This window comes from Caretta caretta, chromosome 7, assembly GCF_965140235.1.
Source record: "Caretta caretta isolate rCarCar2 chromosome 7, rCarCar1.hap1, whole genome shotgun sequence".
NCBI lineage: Eukaryota > Metazoa > Chordata > Testudines > Cheloniidae > Caretta > Caretta caretta.
The window spans coordinates 8,173,123-8,196,019 of NC_134212.1; the positions used below are offsets into that span (position 1 = coordinate 8,173,123).

At 48.9% G+C, this 22,897-nt stretch overlaps 1 protein-coding gene across 2 annotated transcripts in view; it reads right to left on the reverse strand.

Moving 5' to 3' along the window:
- SUCLG2 (succinate-CoA ligase GDP-forming subunit beta) overlaps nt 1–22,897 on the reverse strand; it is a 243,939-nt gene that overhangs the window by 82,007 nt on the left and 139,035 nt on the right. Inside the window, exons 8-9 of one of the 2 annotated variants that reach the window (XM_048856937.2) lie at nt 13,804–13,965; nt 8,386–8,528 (exon numbers count right to left, since the gene is read on the reverse strand). In XM_048856937.2, the coding sequence (XP_048712894.1) occupies nt 8,386–8,528; nt 13,804–13,965 (305 nt within the window). The remainder of the gene's footprint in view (nt 1–8,385; nt 8,529–13,803; nt 13,966–22,897) is intronic. The other variant, XM_048856939.2, reaches the window with a different exon arrangement.

Below are 22,897 nucleotides of genomic sequence, written 5' to 3' on the forward strand. Positions count from 1 at the left end.
GCCCAGTCAGACTAGGACCGCATTGTGCTAGATGCTGTACAAAAACAGAACAAAAAGACTGTCTCTGCCCATCAAAGAACTTTTTTCAGAGTAGCAGCCGTGTTAGTCTGTATTCACAAAAAGAAAAGGAGTACTTGTGGCACCTTAGAGACTTACAAATTTATTTGACCATAAGCTTTCGTGAGCTACAGCTCACTTCATCAGATGCATTCAGTGGAAAATACAGTGGGGAGATTTATATACATAGAGAACATGAAACAATGGGTGTCACCATATATACTGTAATGCGAGTGATCACTTAAGGTGAGCTATTACCAGCAGGAGAGCAGGGAAAAAAAAACCTTTTGTAGTGATAATCAAGGTGGGCCATTTCCATCAGTTGACAAGAATGTCTGAGGAACAGTGAAGGGTTTGGGGGGGTGGAATAAACACAGGAAATAGTTTTACTTTGTGTAATGACCCATCCACTTCCAGTCTTTATTCAAGCCTAAGTTAATTGTATCCAGTTTGCAAATTAATTCCAATTCAGCAGTCTCTCATTGGAGTCTGTTTTTGAAGTTTTTTTGTTGAAGGATTGCCACTTTTAGGTCTGTAATCGAGTGACCAAAGAGATTGAAGTGTTCTCTGACTGGTTTTTGAACGTTATAATTCTTGACGTCTGATTTGTGTCCATTTATTCTTTTACGCAGAGACTGTCCAGTTTGACCAATGTGCATCGAAGAGGGGCACTGCTGGCACATGATGGCATATATCACATTGGTAGATGTGCAGGTGAACGAGCCTCTGATAGTGTGGCTGATGTGATTAGGCCCTATGATGGTATCCCCTGAATAGATATGTGGGCACAGTTGGCAATGGGCTTTGTTGCAAGGATAGGTTCCTGGGTCAGTGGTTTTGTTGTGTGGTGTGTAGTTGCTGGCGAGAATTTGCTTCAGGTTGGGGGGCTGTCTGTAAGCAAGGACTGGCCCATCTCCCAAGATCTGTGAGAGTGATGGGTCGTCCTTCAGGATAGGTTGTAGATCCTTGATGATGCGTTGGAGAGGTTTTAGTTGGGGGCTGAAGGTGACGGCTAGTGGCGTTCTGTTATTTTCTTTGTTGGGTCTGTCCTGTAGTAGGTGACTTCTGGGTACTCTTCTGGCTCTGTCAATCTGTTTCTTCACTTCAGCAGGTGGATATTTTAGTTGTAAGAATGCTTGATAGAGATCTTGTAGGTGTTTGTCTCTGTCTGAGGGGTTGGAGCAAATGCGGTTGTATCGTAGAGCTTGGGTGTAGACAATGGATCTTGTGGTGTGGTCTGGATGAAAGCTGGAGGCATGTAGGTAGGAATAGCAGTCAGTGTTTCCGGTATAGGGTGGTGTTTATGTGACCATCACTTATTAGCACCGTAGTGTCCAGGAAGTGGATCTCTTGTGTGGACTGGTCCAGGCTGAGGTTGATGGTAGGATGGAAATTGTTGAAATCATGGTGGAATTCCTCAAGGGCTTCTTTTCCATGGGTCCAGATGATGAAGATGTCATCAATGTAGCGCAAGTAGAGTAGGGGCATTAGGGGACGAGAGCTGAGGAAGCGTTGTTCTAAGTCAGCCATAAAAATGTTGGCATACTGTGGGGCCATGCGGGTACCCACAGTAGTGCCGCTGATTTGAAGGTATACATTGTCCCCAAATGTGAAATAGTTATGGGTGAAGACAAAGTCACAAAGTTCAGCCACCAGGTTAGCAGTGACATTATCGGGGATAGTGTTCTTGACGGCTTGTAGTCCATCTTTGTGTGGAATGTTGGTGTAGAGGGCTTCTACATCCATAGTGGCCAGGATGGTGTTTTCAGGAAGATCACCGATGGATTGTAGTTTCCTCAGGAAGTCAGTGGTGTTTCGAAGATAGCTGGGAGTGCTGGTAGCGTAGGGCCTGCGGAGGGAGTCTACATAGCCAGAACTTGTGTTATCCCCGGACCTTCAGTGTACTGAGTCAACTTAGTAGAAAGATCTTTTGAAGAGGCATAGGGCAGAAAACAATCCAACTCACTCTCCCAAAACTCTTTGGGCTCTGAAGAAGTGAAAGATAACATAACCGTAAAAACCTTATGTTTATCATTAATCTAGAATTTTGAATACATGCAAGACACGAAACTGCTGAGTACAAAAGCGACATTTTCACATCGTCAGTCATATAGTAAAGCAACACCTTTGTGGTAAAATATAGTTAGCATTTGGGCTGATGGGAGGAACTATGACTTCAGAAACAACACGCTGAGCAAGTGTCTGTATGTGTTTGATTGACCAGGCTGCTATACTCTCACATACTAGACCAGGAAACAACTGTGCCCCTCCTTACTTGCTGCAGTTACTCAGTATGGGAACTCTGAGTTTTATGAACTGAACTAATATACTCCCACAAGATAAAGATCAAGTAAATTAAACAATTTCCTGGTTGAAGTGTGAAGTTTCACTTTACTTTCTCTCCCCCTGCGCCTGAAATCTCTTAAAACGCTCAAACCTCTGCTATGGTAGTACAAAACAACAACTCCCTTCTGCTACTACATAATGGGCCACAACTTTAAGAAAACTAATATTCAGAATCCCTCAAGCCCAAATGATAAACTGATGACGAATATGTCTTCTATAATAAGCAAGGATAAACTGTATTATTTGAACACAAAGCACAGCTGGAAAATAAGTGAATTGCAAAATATGTAATGATACTCTACTTCTGAATTCTGTTCAGTGCCTCAGATGTTGAGAAAATGAAAAACCAGAAGACCTCTGCTTCACACACAAGTGAATGTCAAGGCACATCAATGCCATTATTTTCCTTCACTGAGGTGGACAAAGAGATGCATCTGATATAAGCAAACAGCAGTGATAGGAATAAGAATGCTTATTCCGTATGCATAAAACAATAATCTGTTTGGACTAAGGAATGGCTGAAGGAAAAACAAATTAAGCTTCTCTTGGGTTTGAAAGTGATTATTCCCTTTATATGAGTTAACAGATGTCAATATATAATATTTTGCTTGAAAAATATTTGTTAGTCAATATAATTTTTTGCAAGTAAACACTTGTTAACATCAGTTGATTTGATTAAATTTTTCCATTGTTAATGACACCATTTAAAACAATAGGGGCTTCAGTTGTTGAAAGAGATAAATTTTAGTCTCTCTTTTCAGTGAAGTTACTACTTTTCAATAAATCATTGCATTTAGATTCCACTGTTCAGGACAGTGCTGGAGGTCCGTCGATGATAAAACAGAACTGCTTATAATTTCTTTAAGGTGACTTTGTATCTGTCAACTTATATAAGCTTCATCACTGAATATCTGATTGTATTTTATCCTTCCTGTGAGAGAGAGGAATATCTCCATTTTACAGCTGGAAACTGAGGCACAAGGTAGATTAAAGTGACTTTCCCAAGGTCCCACATTAAGTCTGTGTCTGGTCTGGGAACTGAACCCAGCTCTTCTGAGTTCCAGTCCAGTGCCCTATCCAGTAGACCATTGTTCCTACCCTGTCAATAGCTTTTAGACTTTCAAGTACACTGGGGTCCTGGTCCATAACCCAGGGCTCCTAGGAAGAACAGTAATACAAATAATCAATAATAATAGGTCAGTGTTTTTCAACCCTGGTGAGGACACAAGTAGAATTTGGAGAGAACAAGTAACTGCTCACTGATCAGCACTCTACCAGGGGTTTGCTGATCAGCACTCCACTCCCCTCATCAAACAAGCTCCTCAGCATTGCTGTGGCACTGAAGACTGCAACTTCTTTCCCGCCTTATTGTGTGAGAAAGAAGAGCAATGAAATCCCACTGATGCCTCCCCACAGCTTGGAAAACGAGGACAGAGACCGGAACTTTCCCTTCTTCATGCAGGTAGCCACAGGAAAGGGAAGAGAGCTCAACTTCTGCCAAGGCAGATGCACCACAGGAATTTGTGCAAAGGAGACAGGCAAGTGGGGTCACAGGAAGAAAAACGTGGCCAGATTTTGGGCTGCTAGGGGGAAAAAAGTTCAGCACCACTTCCTACAACCAATCTGATGTGTGCAGCACTGAATAGCTGGAAGAAAGCATACAAGGCCAGAATAGGATGAAAAGCTCAAATAAGAGTCAAATTTTAAAGGGGGTATTTCCATTTTAAAGACCATGGTTGATGTTTTCCAAGAAACATAACTAATTTCTTTTCTTAAATGCTCCAATTAACAGTCAGACTTAGGAAAAATGCTAAACTACAAGATCATGACATTCTGTTTGAGGAGAAGTTCCTCAGCTTTGCTCAACCCACTTCCTTCCCCCCAATTTTTCCCCCTATACCAAATATACACTTTAAAGACAGAGTCCTATTTTAAAGCATATTTGATCATTTTCTGGAAGATTTAATCTCTTTTAGAGTCCCCAGCTAAAAGTTCAGAACTATATATTGTAGTCAGCTGCCCTGAGGGCATCTGGTGGTTTATATAATTCTCAGAGGCTCTCTATCTGTTTTGGAGATGTTTGCCGTCTTTAATAGGCCTGGAAACTCCCAAGAGCAAATTTTTCCTTTCTTGGATAAGGTAGGAAACAGGTTAAAGGTTGTAGGGTAATTAATAACTGACTACAGACTCCAAGTACTACACTAAACGTAATAACCCATGGGGATCAAAGCTCAATATTAGTTAAGAAATGATAAAGGCTCATTAGATCATCTTTTCCATCTCCCCGTCAATGCAGAAAATAGTATTCAGATTGAGGAAGGACCCGATATTCAACTGCCATTTGTTTACTGAAGAGAAAAAATATAAAATGTTTACTTTAAAATTGGCAATAAGCTTCTCTGTGACCTTAAGATGCACAGCAGTAAGGATGGTCACACATACACCATGAGTTTAGCCTCTAGTTTGTCCAAACCTGGTACAGTTGATTTGTTCCTGGGGATACGTCTACACAGCAACCAGGCACCTGCATCTGGCCTGTGCCAGCTGACTTGCGCTCGGGGCTCTTTCATTGCTGTGTAGGCTTCAGCGATGGAACCCGGGCTCTAGGATTATGCGAGGAAGTCTACCCAGCAATGAAACAGCCCGACAGCCCAAGTCCCGCGAACCTGATTCAGCTGGCACGGGCCAGCCACGTGTTTTCCTTTGCTGTGTACCGGGTGTTTAATAGGAGACTGATACACCGCTATGTGTCCTCAGAAATCCTAATTGAATCCCACTCATATTCTTCATATATTACTGCTGAAAATGAAAGCTGAATTTCAGCTGATATCATGCTGACTTGAAACAGTGTCACTGATGGGCATAGAGCCAAAAGGACAAAAGCTAAATCAGTGAAATCACAGGGCTGATGAGAGGTAGTTCAGAAGTGCCTCACTGAAACCAGACAAAGCCCCTCTGGGTGACTACAACATAAAAGCTAGGGAACGTTGACTGGTGTGCAGGGACAGAGTCAAAGGAACTGAGGTTAATACCTTAAAACTGGATGATGAGCAATAATTTCTGTAGGATTCAAAATCTAAACTGGACAAAGCCAAAACCACCCTTTGTACTTACGCGTTCGAGCGTCTGACATTCCTAGGAGTTAAATGCCCTAGGGCCGATAAGTGTCCTGCTGAAAACTATTTTAGAAAAAGTACTTGCCCACTGAGATACTAAGCAGTCATACAAGAAAAGAGTGGAAAGCAAGGGAAATAGTCAGAAAGCAAATGAGAGAACAAAGGGGGAGAGAAATAAAAGAAAACAGGAAAAGGCCTACAAAGTAAGAAAATTCTTTCAGTGAAAAAAGAGAGGCAGAGAGACAATACACAAAGGATAATGTAAAAATATAAAAAAAGAAGAAAGGGACAAAGAGGAGAAGGCTAAGCAAATGAAATGAAGAAAGGAAAAAATGAAATAAAAATTAGAGACATGAGTTATGGAGCATTCAGGCTGGTGACTTGCACATCTTGGGCTAGACACTCATGTGGTAAAATGGCAGAGATCCACTGAGTCATGCCAGTTATCCCCACTGAAATCAGAGTGAAGATCTGGAGTAGGATGGGGATAGATAGTCAGATAGTAACAAGAGGTAAAGAAATGCCTATGAATTATATTAATTAATTAAACTGGATACATGTCTCATCAAAATCAGCACATGCAGAGCACCTAGGAAATGTGCAGTCACAATCATAGTGTGAGAGCACGTCCTACTTTATTCCATAATCATCACTGTGGTACATTGTCGAGATAAGACAACACCACACTTATCTGTGAGTCACTGTGTCGCAATGCAATTTAGTCCCCAAATCTCTACCTCTGTTCAGCCGTTGATTACCATATTAAACACCCATCTCTGAATAATACAGACAAATGTCAAACCCTTCCCCCCCGCTCCCCCCCCCTTTTTTTTTTTAAATCTGTGACTCTAGTACTCATAAAAGTGAGGGAGGATTTAACAGTGCTGACCAGTGTCAGGCATAGTGCAGGTAACTATTCAAATCTCCCCCCAGATAATTCTGCCAGAGCCTGCTCCCCTCCTCTCCCCACCCTGACTTGCAGCACCCTTGCTTTTCTACCTCTCTGTTCTTTCAAGCACAGATCTATCAACCAATCTGATGTGTGTCATGGATTGCAAAAACCCCAGCCTGGATTAGGTCAAAAGGGACAATCCACTTCCTTCATTTGTAACCTTGAGCATAACCTGAACCTACGCCTCTGGAGGTGAAACGTCGGTGCCCATCTAGCCCTGCCATGAGAATATAAACAATTTCTTTATCCTTCTAATTATTACTACTACTACTGAGGGGGAGGGTCATATGCTCCGTAGCTTACTTTTTGCACACACCAGGGGTTCCTTACATCCATCCATTCCCTTGCCCCACAAGCTCCCTATGGGTCACACTCCCATCCTCCTCTTTTTCAGGGACTCCCCACAACTTCTCCCAATCTTCCCTCTGCCATGGGTTCTATGTAACCCACTATCTCCTTTCGCTCCTACGAGGGCTTCCACCAGCCTACTTTCTCCTTGCAGGGTGGCCCCCACAGCCACTCCGGTCCCAAGCACAGCTCTATGCACACACCAATACATAAACTCATCATGACAACCAAGTGCAGAACGTTACAAGCTTTCATAAAAGACCTCACTTAACATAGTTTATACACAATACGACTGTAAACAACCAGTTGATTCAATTGCTCATTCTTTGGGGTTCAGACCCCCGTTCTCCCCATGGGGTCTCTGGACCTTGTCACAGTAACACCACAAGTTGTCTGTGCCTTCTCTCTGTGCGCTCTTCACTCATTCCAGGGTCCTCCATTCTCCCAGTGTCCCCCCCATTCCACTCACAGGAGGGTGCCCCATTCTCCCATGGCAGTGGCTGTCTGCCCCCCACATTCCCACCATGCTAGGGTTTCTGTACGCCTCATTCCAACACTTCCCCCACAGTAGGGTCCTACAATCTGGGCCCCCGCCATGGCAGGGACCGTGTGCATGCTTCCATGAACCCCCCTCCCTCCCTTTCTGCCCTGCCCCAACTATTCTTCTTCTTTATTTCTGGGAGATAAGTCCTTCAGGGCGCCAACATGTTAAATTCCACTGGAAGGATGAGCAGGGATGAGACGGGGAATTGTTTTGCTAGAAGGCACTAATAAGTGCCATTGACCAGTTGTTTGATCTACAGGCAACTGCAGAGTCTCTAGAGGCTATGGCGGTGCTAGTATGATAGCAGGGGCTTTGTGGATTCCCCATTATGCCCCTTCTGGTCTTCAGATCCCCCCATCCAAAGAATAAGGTTCTAGCTACTGATGCCTAGAACATTCCCTGAACTTTGGAATTGATCAGACATGGCATCTGAAAGCAACCATTTTATATAGAGAGAAACCAACAGAGAAATGCCCTTGAGGTGAGTGTACGGCTTTCACAAGCTCGGCCAATTGTTTGTATTACAGCAGTACCCAGAGATCCCTAACTGTGCTAGGCGTTGTACAAACACATGATGATGGAGCTCCTTCCCTTAGATAAGTCAGACAAGTGGAATTTTATTCCTCCCATTTTATAGATGGGGACCTGAGGTACAGAGAGATTAAACAACTTGTCCAGGGTCACACAGGAGGTCTATGACTGAGCTAGGAATTGAACCCACGTCTTACGAGTCCCAGTGCAGTGCCTTAACTATATGACCATCCCTTCACATAGACCAGTGGTTTCCCACCTTTTTTCATTTGCAGACCCCTCAAAAATTTCACATGGAGGTGCAACCCGCTTTGGAAAGCTTAGACAGTCTGCGGACCACAGATTGCAAACCACCGTTTTAGACCATCCTTCCAGTAAGTTATCCTCAAGTGTCACAAGATCATCATTTATATTTATTCAGCATATTACTGATAGACAAATGTCCTTATACTAGTGCATTAGGAAACATCCTGTACAAAGACAGTTTTTACCTTAGGATCAGCAGTGAGCAATTTGAATGCCTGATAGACTTGTGCTTCCTTCACACCTCCACCAAGATCCAGGAAGTTGGCTGGCTTTCCACCATTAAGGGAAATGATATCACAGGTTGCCATAGCAAGACCAGCTCCATTCACTGTAATTGTAAGAGTCAGGTGGTGATATTTTACAAAAGGGAATTCAGACTTGTGAAATGTGATACGGCACATCAGCTCAAGGCAAGGACTAGTCCTAAAACTTCACTTATTTCCGGCTCCATTTGATTTGTTTCAAATTAGGCCAACACCTGAATTTTTCAGGAGTGACTTAGTAGACATAAATGAACAAAATCATATGAAGGTTTCAGAGTAACAGCCGTGGTAGTCTGTATTCGCAAAAAGAAAAGGAGTACTTGTGGCACCTTAGAGACTAACCAATTTATTTGAGCATAAGCTTTTGTGAGCTACAGCTCACTTCATCGGATGCATACTGTGGAAAGTGTAGAAGATCTTTTTATACACACAAAGCATGAAAAAATACCTCCCCCCACCCCACTCTCCTGCTGGTAATAGCTTATCTAAAGTGATCACTCTACTTACAATGTGTATGATAATCAAGTTGGGCCATTTCCAGCACAAATCCAGGTTTTCTCTCTCCCCTTCCCCCCCCCCCCCCACACACAAACCCACTCTCCTGTTGGTAATAGCTTATCTAAAGTGACCACTCTCCTTACAATGTGTATGATAATCAAGGTGGGCCATTTCCAGCACAAATCCAGGGTTTAACAAGAACGTCGGGGGGGGGGGGGTAGGAAAAAACAAGGGGAAATAAATTACCTTGCATAATGACTTAGCCACTCCCAGTCTCTATTCAAGCCTAAGTTAATTGTATCCAATTGGCAAATGAATTCCAATTCAGCAGTCTCTCGCTGGAGTCTGGATTTGAAGTTTTTTTGTTGTAATATCACAACTTTCATGTCTGTAATCGCGTGACCAGAGAGATTGAAGTGTTCTCCGACTGGTTTATGAATGTTATAATTCTTGACATCTGATTTGTGTCCATTTATTCTTTTACGTAGAGACTGTCCAGTTTGACCAATGTACATGGCAGAGGGGCATTGCTGGCACATGATGGCATATATCACATTGGTGGATGTACAGGTGAATGAGCCCCTGATAGTGTGGCTGATGTTATTAGGCCTTGTGATGGTGTCCCCTGGATAGATACGTGGGCACAGTTGGCAACGGGCTTTGTTGCAAGGATAGGTTCCTAGGTTAGTGGTTCTCTTGTGTGGTATGTGATTGCTGGTGAGTATTTGCTTCAGGTTGGGGGGCTGTCTGTAGGCAAGGACTGGCCTGTCTCCCAAGATTTGTGAGTGTGTTGGGTCATGCTTCAGGATAGGTTGTAGATCCTTAATAATGCGTTGGAGGGGTTTTAGTTGGGGGCTGAAGGTGACGGCTAGTGGCGTTCTGTTATTTTCTTTGTTAGGCCTGTCCTGTAGGAGGTGACTTCTGGGAACTCTTCTGGCTCTATCAATCTGTTTCTTCACTTCCGCAGGTGGGTATTGTAGTTGTAAGAATGCTTGATAGAGATCTTGTAGGTGTTTGTCTCTGTCTGAGGGGTTGGAGCAAATGCGGTTGTATCGCAGAGCTTGGCTGTAGACAATGGAATGTGTGGTGTGGTCAGGGTGAAAGCTGGAGGCATGTAGGTAGGAATAGCGGTCAGTAGGTTTCTGGTATAGGGTGGTATTTATGTGACCATCGTTTATTAGCACTGTAGTGTCCAGGAATCCAGTGGATCTCTTGTGTGGACTGGTCCAGGCTGAGGTTGATGGTGGGATGGAAACTGTTGTAATCATGGTGGAATTCCTCAAGGGCTTCTTTTTCATGGGTCCAGATGATGAAGATGTCATCAATAGAGCGCAAGTAGAGTAGGGGCGTTAGGGGACGAGAGCTGAGGAAGCATTGTTCTAAGTCAGCCATAAAAATGTTGGCATACTGTGGGGCCATGCGGGTACCCATAGCAGTGCCGCTGACTTGAAGGTATACATTGTCCCCAAATGTAAAATAGTTATGGGTAAGGACAAAGTCACAAAGTTCAGCCACCAGGTTAGCCGTGACATTATTGGGGATAGTGTTCTTGACGGCTTGTAGTCCATCTTTGTGTGGAATGTTGGTGTAGAGGGCTTCTACATCCATAGTGGCCAGGATGGTGTTATCAGGAAGATCACCGATGGATTGTAGTTTCCTCAGGAAGTCAGTGGTGTCTCGAAGATAGCTGAGAGTGCTGATAGCGTAGGGCCTGAGGAGGGAGTCTACATAGCCAGACAATCCTGCTGCCAGGGTGCCAATACCTGAGATGATAGGGTGCCCAGGATTTCCAGGTTTATGGATCTTGGGTAGTAGATAGAATATCCCAGGTCGGGGTTCCAGGGGTGTGTCTGTGCGGATTTGATCTTGTGCTTTTTCAGGGAGTTTCTTGAGCAAATGCTGTAGTTTCTTTTGGTAACTCTCAATGGGATCAGAGGGTAATGGCTTGTAGAAAGTGGTGTTGGAGAGCTGCCGAGCAGCCTCTTGTTCATATTCTGACCTATTCATGATGACAACAGCACCTCCTTTGTCAGCCTTTTTGATTATGATGTCAGAGTTGTTTCTGAGGCTGTGGATGGCATTGTGTTTCGCACGGCTGAGGTTATGGGGCAAGTGATGCTGTTTTTCCACAATTTCAGCCCGTGCACGTCGCGGAAGCACTCTATGTAGAAGTCCAGTCTGCTGTTTCGACCTTCAGGAGGAGTCCACCTAGAATCCTTCTTTTTGTAGTGTTGGCAGGGAGGTCTCTGTGGATTAGTATGTTGTTCAGAGGTATGTTGGAAATATTCCTTGAGTCACTTTAGATAAGTGGTCACTTTAGATAAGCTATTACCAACAGGAGAGTGGGTTTGTGGAGGGGGGGGGGAAGGGGAGAGAGAAAACCTGGATTTGTGCTGGAAATGGCCCAACTTGATTATCATACACATTGTAAGCAGAGTGATCACTTTAGATAAGCTATTACCAGCAGGAGAGTGGGATGGGGGGAGGTATTTTTTCATGCTTTGTGTGTATAAAAAGATCTTCTACACTCTCCACAGTATGCATCCGATGAAGTGAGCTGTAGCTCACGAAAGCTTATGCTCAAATAAATTGGTTAGTCTCTAAGGTGCCACAAGTACTCCTTTTCTTTTTGCATCATATGAAGGGTGTCCTGTATAAAAAAAAAAACTTCTAAGAAAAGGGATTTCATAATAATTAAAGGTTTCAGAGTAGCAGCCGTGTTAGTCTGTATTCGCAAAAAGAAAAGGAGGACTTGTGGCACCTTAGAGACTAACGAATTTATTTGAGCATAAGCTTTCGTGAGCTACAGCTAACTTCATCGGATGCACTCAGTGGAAAATACAGTCAAATAAATTGGTTAGTCTCTAAGGTGCCACAAGTACTCCTTTTCTTTTTGATAATAATTAAAGAGGATTACGCACCACACATGTAACTGCACATAAATATCCCCCTCAGAGTAAAGAACAAAAATTATTCTTAACCCAGCAGAAACACAAAGTAAAGTATCCTTCACTTATTACTGATCCCATAATTCCCCTGCCACACTTACAAACCATGTCTAATTTCATTAACCTTGGTAAGACTAACACTGCATTACAAAATATTTTAAAACTGAATATTCATTTTAACAAATTTGTTCAAATCATGAAATTTTCACATGATGTTCAAAAGGGGGAATGCTTTCTTCTATTAAAATGTATTTTGACACACTGGCATCCCATATCCTTTGCTACTTTAAATGCTGCTAGTGTTGCAAGGACATTAGCTCATCCGGGTGAGATGAATCAGAATGGTTTGGTACATTAAAGTTATTGCTTCTGTACAAAGTAAGTCTTTTTATATCACATGTAATTTTATGCAGGTTTCTACTGTACAGAACAGAACCATAAGGATCAGGGCTCGGGCACTGAATACGATGTTACTGATGGTTTAATGAGCTACACATTTTTTTAATGTTAGTTCCTTTAAAAGATGGACACGGCATTGGTCTTAATGCAATGAATTGGTTCTACTGCAACCTGAGCATCTTTCAAATAACTGGGTAGAGCATAAATCTAAGCACTATAAACTGTGGGCAGTAACAAAAGTTACCTTACCTCCATATTCCACTCCTCCTCCTCTAGAGGATAAACCATTTTAGCTAATTCGGATCAAAACGATGAAGTCAATTCTTTTCAGAATAAAATGTTCTGGCTTAAACAATTTACATGCAACTGAAAATGTTTTGCATAATGATTTAAATATTTCATCTATTTTACTTCTATGAAAAAAGGAATTTCAGCTAAAACAAAGGTTTCAGCATAATGCAAAATGTATTAATTACTATTTGACAAGAGAAATATTGAGATGTCAAGGGAACCAAATTTACATGGTGAGAAACCAAAGTTTAAATCCAGTTTGATTTTGTTTTTTAAAGTATTTTCAGATTTTTTAAAATATATATATATTTTTTCTGAACCCATTGTTGATACTTAGAAGGGCCATCCGGGCTAACCTGAGAATAGCAGCACTAACCATGCACAGGCTTACGTCTCAACCTCACCCCTCTTTTTAACCTATGTGCGCACTCCTGCCTGCTGCTCCTTCAATTTCAGCTTCCCGTTTGCTGTTGCTCATACTGGTATTCCCTATCACTACTATTACCTTCTTACAGAATTTGGGGAAGTGCAGGCGACATCAGCAAAACAATAAAGAGGACTAGTCACTCAAAGTGCTGTCAAAAAATACAATGAAAATCAAAATACACAAATTAAGCAAATTTTACAAACTGAGAAAGTATATATTTGTCTTTAATCTCTTTCTGTCAGAGTAATGCTGACAGAACGGGTGGGAGGGATAGCTCAGTGGTTTGAGCATTGGCCTGCTAAACCCAGGGTTGTGAGTTCAATCCTTGAGGGGGCCATTTTGGATCTGGGGCAAAAATTGGGGATTGGTCCTGCTTTGACCAGGGGGTTGGACTAGATCACCTCCTGAGGTCCCTTCCAACCCTGATATTCTATGATTCTATGAATGCTCACTATATGACTAAAAATCAACCAGTTAGCTAACAATCTTAGGGTTCACTTGTAACAGTAGATACAGTGTCATCAGATGGAAATGTGATTTTTGAATTGTGGTGTCACTTTAAAGAGTTCGCTGGTAATAAAATAGGACCGGATCCTGAAAACACTTAAGCACGTGAATAATTTTATGTATTTAGATTATTATTCTATTGTAAATATTTCTGATAATACTCTCTGTAACTGACTGTAAACAGAAATAGGTTAGTCAATTGATATTGAAAACTCTGAATTGTTAATTGGTTATACCAAGATATTGACGAAGACAGATTGCTTTTCTTACCAAAGCAAGCAATGTTCCCATCCAGTCCAATGTACTTTAAGTCATATTTGGCAGCTTCATTTTCTATAGGCTCATTCTCAGACTTGTCTTCCATGGCAAATATCTCTTTTTGCCTAAACTCGGCATTGTCGTCAAAGTTTATCTTGGCATCAAAGCAAACAACTAAATGAAGGGGGGGAAAAACATCAAATTACAGATACTGTATGGTATACTGAATGGTCATTTTGAATTCAGAAATTAACTTCCGCATGTGTAATGTCACACAAAAGTGCAATATTCTTTCATAATTATGTACGAAGGCCCTGATTCTGTTTCCATAGTAATCAATAGCAGTTTTGGAAAGCAGGACTAGGGCCCTAAAACACTTTTTCCAAAGTCCAGGCATGGGTGATGGCACTGCAAGCTTCCCCACACAATAATGTCATGGTGTCCTAAGTTATGGGTTGTGGAAACCACTTCTAGAGGTAGGAGAACAGTTTGTGTTCCATGCTCATTTTAACTGCCCCATCCATAAAGATGTCAGTTATGAGGGTGGTTTTCATGATCTGGAGGATGGCGTGGATTGCACCCTCAGCAAGTTTGCAGGTGACACTAAATTGGGAGGAGAGGTAGATATGCTGGAGGGTAGGGATAGGATATAGAGGGACCTAGACAAATTAGAGGATTGGGCCAAAAGAAATCTAATGAGGTTCAACAAGGACAAGAACAGAGTCCTGCACTTAGGACGGAAGAACCCCATGCACCGCTACAGACTAGGGACCGAATGGCTAGGCAGCAGTTCTGCAGAAAAGGACCTAGGGGTTACAGTGGACGAGAAGCTGGATATGAGTCAACAGTGTGCCCTTGTTGCCAAGAAGGCCAATGGCATTTTGGGATGTATACGTAGGGGCACTGCCAGCAGATCAAGGGACATGATCGTTTCCCTCTATTCAACATTGGTGAGGCCTCATCTGGAGTATTGTGTCCAGTTTTTGGCTCCACACTAGAAGAAGGATGTGGAAAAATTGGAAAAGTCCAGTGGAGGGCAACAAAAATGATTAGGGGACTGGAACACATGACTTATGAGGAGAGGCTGAGGGAACTGGGATTGTTTAGTCTGCGGAAGAGAATGGGGCGGGGGGGGGGAAGGATTTGATAGCTGCTTTCAACTACCTGAAAGGAGGTTCCAAAGAGGATGGATCTATACTGTTCTCAGCGGTAGCAGATGACAGAACGAGGAGTAATGGTCTCACGTTGCAGTACGGGAGGTTTAGGTTGGATATTGGGAAAAATTTTTTCACTAGGAGCGTGGTGAAGCACTGGAATGTGTTACCTAGGGAGGTGGTGGAATCTTCTTCCTTAAAAGTTTTTAAGGTCAGGCTTGACAAACTTGATTTAGTTGGGGATTGGTCCTGCTTTGAGCAGGGGGTTCGACTAGATGACCTCCCGAGGTCCCTTCCAACCCTGATATTCTATGATTCTATGATCTGTACAGTTGTAGTGACCCCAACAAATCATTTCATCTCTGGGCTACTTCCCCATGGCCTCCTCCCAACACCTTCTTTATCCTCACCATAGGACCTTCCTCCTGGTGTCTGACAATGCTTGTACTCCTAGGTCCTCCAACAGTACGCATTCTCTCTCAGCTCCTAGTGCCTCTTGCTTCCAGCTCCTCACACGCACACCACAAACTGAAGTGAGCTCCTTTTTAAACCCAGGTGCCCTGATTAGCCTGCCTTAATTGATTCTAGCAGCTTCTTGATTGGCTGCAGGTGTTCTAATCAGCCTGTCTGTCTTAATTGTTTCCAGAAGGTTCCTGATTGTTCTGGAACCTTCCCTGTTAAGGAGCCGGAATCGTTCTTCACTCGCTCCTGAGCTATCTGCTTTCCTTTCTTTCCTAAAGCCCCCCGGCCCGGATTTTTCACACTTTTCCTTTTGCTTAGTTTCCCCCCCCGCGTTTGGGCCGGACGCTTTGTTTTTTTGGTTTCGTTTTTTCCCGTTTTTCTGAGCTGCGTCAGTGTGCTGGCCGGTTGCCAGCACCCCCCCCCCCCCCCCCCGATGCCTGCTTTTGGACTTTGCTCTTTGCTTACTTGAAACCCCCGGAGGAGGGGGGGAGGACTGCCGACCTGCTGTCCGGAGAGGGGAGTGGACCCCCCCAGACCCAGCTGTTTTGTTTTTTGCCTGGACTTTTTCCCTATCATTACAACATTCCTAGCTGCCGAGAGCCTTGGGACAGAGCCAACAGCTGTAGCAGACGCCAGAGGCCGGAGAACTCGCCCGGGCAGCTATGAATCATCGTGGAGAGAGGCCGTAAGACTGAGGGATTTCTTTTGAATTTCTACCCTCGGGGGGGGGGAGTTGACTGCATTTCAGCTGCGTCTGCGGCGGCACAGGGGTGTAGCAGGGAGCTACCCCCAGATCCATCGGTGCCCCCAACCCCCCCACCACTACTACGACTATCACGGCCCCCGCTGCTTCGTCCCTGCTGGCAATCTGCCATCTGCCTTCGGATCCAGCTGTTTGCTTTGGACTTTGCCTTTTGGACCGGGCATAACAACCAACCAAGCGAGACTCTTTGGACACTTGTGGTGGGTTGTCCTCCCCCCACCCCCCCCCCCCCGGATTGTTTACCCCATAGCCTACCCCTACTACCGGACCCCGATTTTTGCCCCCCCCCCTCCCAGTGTCTCCCTGTCTCTCCCTGCTTACAATGGCAGAGAAGGAGGGACGCAAGGCCCCTCCACCGAAATTGGTTGCCCCTTCCCCATCTACCCTCCTGCCCACCCCTCAAGATTTCCCCACCGCCTCCATTGTTAGAACCCCTGCCACCGCCCCCGCTGGGGCATCGGCAGTGGGAGGCACCGGGGCGATTACTACTGCTGCTCTGGTTCTTGCCCCATTAGATTCTAGGAACCCCCCCCCCAGTTAGACGGAAAAATCGAAGCGGGCCAAAAGGGAAGGGCCCCGCTAATGCCGCTGGACCCTCCGTGGCAGAGGCCGCCCCCACCACAGTGGCCTCGTCATCGATCGCGGCACCCCTCCCAGCTGTTCCCTCCACCAGCTCTGCGACCATCCCTCCCCCGGCCCCCAGGACGTATGCCCGGGTGGCGACAGGCCCCCCCTCACCTGCCGCCTCCTCATCTCGCCCACCCACTGCCTCCGCTGCCATCACTAGCAATCGGGGCCCTCTTCCCGCCCTGACCAGGAAGCACGGTGTCCGTTGCCTCCTAGTGCCCGCCTCGCCCCACGTGGAGGCATACGTGCAGGCGTTGGCGAAAGTGGTAGGACCCATGGCCATTGTGGCGGCCTCCAAGATGTATGGGAAGGTCGTTCTCTTTCTGGCCTCGGAGACTGCCGCCCAGGAGGCGGTGGAGAAGGGCCTAGTGGTGGGGGGGGTGTTTCTCCCCCTAGAACCGCTAGAAGATCTGGGCGTTCGCTTCGTCCTCACCTCCGTTCCTCCCTTTTTACCTAATGTTGCCCTGTTACCTGCTCTCTCTGCCCTGGGGAAGCTTGTCTCTGTTATTAGCCCTCTCCCGTTAGGCTGCAAGGACCCCGCCCTCCGTCACGTCCTTTCGTTCCGCCGGCAAGTGCAGATTTTACTGCCGGCGGGGGTGCGTGACGGAGAGGCGCTCGAGGGGTCCATCCTAGTTCCCTACCAGGGAGCCCGCTATAGGGTCTTTTATTCCACCGGAGAGGCCCGGTGCTACCTCTGCCGCTCGGCAGGGCATGTCCGCAGGGACTGCCCTTTGGCCCGGGGGAGAGGGGCACCTGAGACCCCCGAGACCCGGCGGGATATCGGCCCTGTTGTTGCCGACACCCCTGGCCACCCGGCACCCGACACCACCCCCCCTCCCACCCGATCCACCGCTGCCCCCGTCCGGGCCCAAGAGGCACCCCTCCAACAACGCCCGGGTGACCACGGGAGTCCCACTCTTGCCGTAACCACCTCGGCAGAGCCTATGGAGGGGGGTGTGGCAAAGCTTTTACCGGGTGCAGGAGAGGGCTTGCCCCAAGGAGAACCCCCCGCCCCTAATGCTGCCTTACCGCTACCCCCCCAAACCCCTGAACCTCTGCCTCCGCGCCCCGCTCCATCCCCTGCTACTCAACCCCCGGACGACGCCATGGAGGGCTGGACTGTAGTCCAGGGGAAGCGAGGCAAGCGGAGGGCTCGAGCTCCGCTGCATTCATCTGACGCGGAAGCCCCCCGGAAGACCAGGAAGGGAGGTACCGACCTTGAGCCTCCCGCCTCGGCCACGAGTGAGATCCATTCGCTGGTGTCGGGAGGTGAAGATAGACCAGCATTGGAGGGTGGAATCCCCCCTCCGCGGGGGACCCTCCCTTCCGAAGCCCCGGGGGAAGCCCCTTCTAACCGGATACCACCTGAACTCCCAACGAACCCCGACGTGACCGTCGAGGCGGGCCCTAGCGGAGAGGCCCCTGGGGTGGTGGGAGTTGGCCTCTCCTCTGTGTACGCAGAGATTGAAGCCCTAGATTTGACCCCGGTCACCCAGGGAGGGGATGATTTACTGCCGGCCGGCCTCGATTTGGGCAATCTCACCCCAGGCCCCCTCTCCCCATGTTCTTTCCCCCTGACTGCCTTTCCGGGTGAGCACCCCACGGAAAGTGGTTTACCACCTGAGGCCATGGCTGCCACGACCACCCCGGAGCCAGTACCTAGCATTCCTCGGAGCCCCCTCCCTTGCCCCTTAACCCCCGACCCTGCTCGGGAGGCACCTTCTTTTCGCTGCTCGCCTCCTGAAGCCCAGGGCCTTACCTCTGCCCCTGCCCCCACCCCTATTCCGGTTCAGTTTCCCTCCTCCTGCAAGGCTACCGCCGCCCCTGGGGTTATTTCTTTTCCGCCTTTTGCAGATTCCCCCCAGGGAGCAGTCTTTACGTTTTCTAGTTGCGACTCCCCAGGAGTTGCACCTTTCCCCCTGCCATCCCCGTCCGCCCCAAGGCACGAGATGGAGTTAATAACCCCAGCCTGTCAGACACCCCGTCGGCGGTCCGCACCCTGCCTACCCGCCTTAGCGGACCACGAGGCTGTATCAAAAGCCCCACCAGGGACTGCTCTGGGAATTGTAACCCTACCCCCCCATGAGCTGCAGCATGCACTACGGGAGTTCTTAAAACAATGCCGTGGTGCCCGCGATAGGGCACAGCTGGCTCTCCAGCAGTGGGGGGACTTTGATCGACTCCTTCGGGCCGCGAGAGCCCTTATGAGGGAGGGTAGAAGGCAAGGGAAGGGCGGTGCCGCGGCCTACGAGCGGGCCCGCAGCTTCCGGAAAGATTTACTTACTCACGGGATGGGACACGGGTTGCTACGCGACCCGCCGGGGGCCTTGAGTACCCCCACCAATGAGAACTCCCCACCCCCCCAGCCCTCCGCATGACACCTCTCATTATTGTAACCCTGAACACCAGGGGCTGTAGGATGGCTCTCCGCAGGTCCCAGGTGCTCTCCTACCTTCGGGAGGGGGGGTACTCTGTGGTTTTCCTGCAGGAGACCCACACGGACCCAACCGCCGAGGATAGGTGGCGGCTGGAGTGGGGGGACGGGGTATACTTCAGCCACTGCACGGCTTGGCAAGCTGGAGTGGCGACCCTGTTCTCCCCCACCCTGCGGCCCGAGGTGCTAGGAGTCACTGAGGCCGTGCCGGGCCACTTGTTGCACCTCCGAGTTCGTCTGGAGGGGCTCGTGGTCAATTTTGTTAATATCTATGCCCCGCAAGTGAGTTCACAGCGGCCACAATTTTACCAGCAGGTGTCCGAATTTCTCGACACCCTAGATTCACACGAGTGCCTGATCCTGGGAGGGGACTTTAACACCACCCTCGAGGAACGGGACCGCTCGGGGGCCGAGCCGAGCCCGGCCGCCGCGACCATTCTCCGAGACATAGTCGACTATCACTCCCTAGTGGACGTCTGGCGTGACCATCACCCAGATGATACTTCCACGTTTACCTTCGTTCGGGTGGAGGCCCGTCGGTCACACCGCTCTCGGTTAGACCGTATTTATCTATCCCGTCTCCATCTTTCACAGGCCCACTCCTCCACCATTCGGCCGGCCCCTTTTTCCGACCATCATTTGGTTGCCGTCACGGTCTCCCTCCGTGCAGAGGGACCGGGGCCGGCTTACTGGCATTTTAACAACAGCCTGTTGGAGGACGAGAGCTTTGTGATGTCCTTCCGGGAGTTTTGGCTGGCCTGGCGGGAGCAGTGGCGTGCCTTTCCCTCGGTGCGGCGCTGGTGGGATTTAGGGAAGGTACGCGCCAAGCTCTTATGCCGCAACTACACTCGGGGCACCAGCCGACGGAGAAATGCGGCGATAGAGCAGTTGGAACGGGAGGTCTTAGAGCTGGAGAGGCGCCTGGCCGCCAGCCCCGGGGACCCGTCCCTCTGCGGAGCGTGCCGGGAGAAGCGGGAGGAACTTCGAGCCCTCGAGGACCACCGGGCCCGAGGTGCCTTTGTCCGGTCCCGCCTCCGCCTCCTTCAGGAGATGGATCGCGGCTCCCGCTTCTTCTACGCCCTGGAGAAAACGAGGGGGGCCAAAAAACACGTCACCTGCCTTCTAGCGGAAGACGGCACCCCCCTCACGGACCCGGAGGAGATGTGTGGGAGGGCCCGTGACTCCTACGCAAACCTTTTCTCCCCGGATCCGACCGATCCTGGCGCTTGCGGGGTGCTCTGGGAGGAACTCCCCACGGTCAGCGTGGGCGACCGAGACCGGCTAGAGCTGCCTCTCACCCTGGCCGAGTTCTCGGAAGCCCTCCGTCGCATGCCCACCAATAAATCTCCGGGCATGGACGGGCTGACCGTGGAGTTTTACCGCGCGTTCTGGGACATCCTTGGCCCAGACCTAGTCACTGTCTGGGCTGAGTCCTTGCAGGGCGGGGTCCTCCCCCTCTCGTGCAGACGAGCGGTGCTCGCCTTGCTGCCGAAGAAGGGGGACCTCCGCGACTTACGAAACTGGCGTCCCCTCTCACTCCTCAGCACAGATTACAAAATCGTAGCGAAAGCAATCTCGCTGCGGCTAGGGTCCGTGATGGCGGACGTGATTCACCCAGACCAGACCTATACTGTCCCGGGTCGCAGCATTTTTGACAACCTCTTTTTAGTCCGAGACCTTTTGGAACTCGGGCGGAGAGACGGTCTGTCGTTCGCCCTCCTGTCTCTCGATCAGGAGAAGGCGTTCGATAGGGTAGATCATGGGTACCTCCTGAGCACCCTGCGAGCGTTTGGATTCGGACCTCAGTTTGTGAGTTTTCTCCGGGTGCTGTACGCCTCCGCGGAGTGTCTGGTTAGGCTCAACTGGACCCTGACCGAACCGGTCAGCTTCGGGCGAGGGGTGCGGCAGGGGTGCCCCCTCTCAGGCCAGCTGTACGCTCTGGCGATCGAGCCTTTCCTCTGTCTCCTCCGCAGGAGGTTGACGGGGTTGGTGCTGCGGGAGCCGGAGCTGCGGCTGGTCCTGTCGGCGTACGCCGATGACGTCCTCCTCGTGGTCCAGGACCCGGGCGACTTGGCGTGAGTGGAGGCATGCCAAACCATCTTTTCGGCAGCCTCCTCCGCCCGAGTCAACTGGGTCAAGAGCTCTGGCTTGGCGGTGGGGGGCTGGCGGCAGGTAAGCTCCCTCCCACCCGCGCTTCAGACCATCCGGTGGAGTGCCGGCCCTCTGCTCTATCTCGGCGTTTACCTTTCTGCCACGCACCCTTCTCCGCCGGAGAACTGGCAAAATTTGGAAGGCGGCGTGATTGAGCGGATCAGGAAATGGACGAGGCTACTCCGATGTCTCTCCCTTCGGGGGAGAGCACTGGTGCTTAACCAACTAGTCCTGTCCACGCTCTGGTACCGGCTCAACACCCTAGCCCCGGCCCCGGGTTTCCTGTCCCACCTCCGGAGATTGATTCTGGAGTTCTTTTGGTCAGGATTGCACTGGGCCCCTGTTGGAGTTCTCCACTTGCCCCTGAAGGAAGGAGGGCAGGGCCTGAAGTGTCTGTACACTCAGGTCCGCGTTTTCCGCCTCCAGGCCCTGCAGAGGCTCCTTTATAGTGCAGGTAGTTCGACGTGGAGCATATTGGCGCATGCCTTTTTACGCCGCTTCCATGGGCTCCGATATGACCGACAGCTCTTTTATCTTTGTCCGAGAGGTTTTCCGCGAGACCTCTCCGGGCTGCCGGATTTCTACCAGGACCTCCTCCGGGCCTGGAAACTGTTTTCAACGACCAGGTCCGTGGCGGCCATCGTGGGGGCAGATCTCCTCACGGAGCCCCTGCTACACAACCCCCAACTTTGTGTGCAGGCGGCGGAGTCCCGCACGGTGCGCCAGAGGTTGGTCCTGGCGGGAGTTACGAGGGTCGGGGACCTCCTGGACTACGACCGAGGGGACTGGCTGGATCCCCTGACGCTCGCTCGACGCATGGGGCTCTCCAGCCTTCGCACCCCCCGGCGCGTGCTTCAGGAGGTGGAGGCCGCTCTGACCCCCGCCGCTCGGGCTTATGTTAGCCGAGCCTTGCGCGAGGGCGCACCCCGCCCATCCCTTACCCCAGGCCCGCCGGACCTTTCCATCGGGCCCCTACCCTGCCGATCCCAACACACCCCTCATCCTTTCACTGCAAGCCGGCTGCATGAACTGCAACCGGTCGGTTTTCAAGTTGCATCACGGCAATATTTATATACACTCACGCTTCATACCCTTCATGCCCGCACCCTGGTGTCCCGCCCCGATACAAAGTGGCGAGATCTCTTACCACCTTTGGAGGGTGAGCAACCTCGGTGGGCCAGCCTGTACTCCACCTTGGTCCCGAGGCCCGTCGGGGACATCAGTTGGCGGCTCCTTCACGGGGCTGTGAGCACGGGCGTGTTTTTGACACGTTTTACCTCCCTTCCGGAGACTTGCCCTTTTTGCAACGTGAGGGAAACCCTGGCGCACGTCTATTTAGAGTGTGCCAGATTGCAGCCTCTTTTTCGGCTCCTCACAAATATTCTTTTGCGCTTTTGGCTTCATTTCTCCCCCCACCTCTTTATCTATACACTCCCCATCCGTGGCCCCACCAAGTCGCGGGATCTCCTGGTTAACCTCCTCCTAGCCTTGGCTAAAACAGCCATTTATAAGACC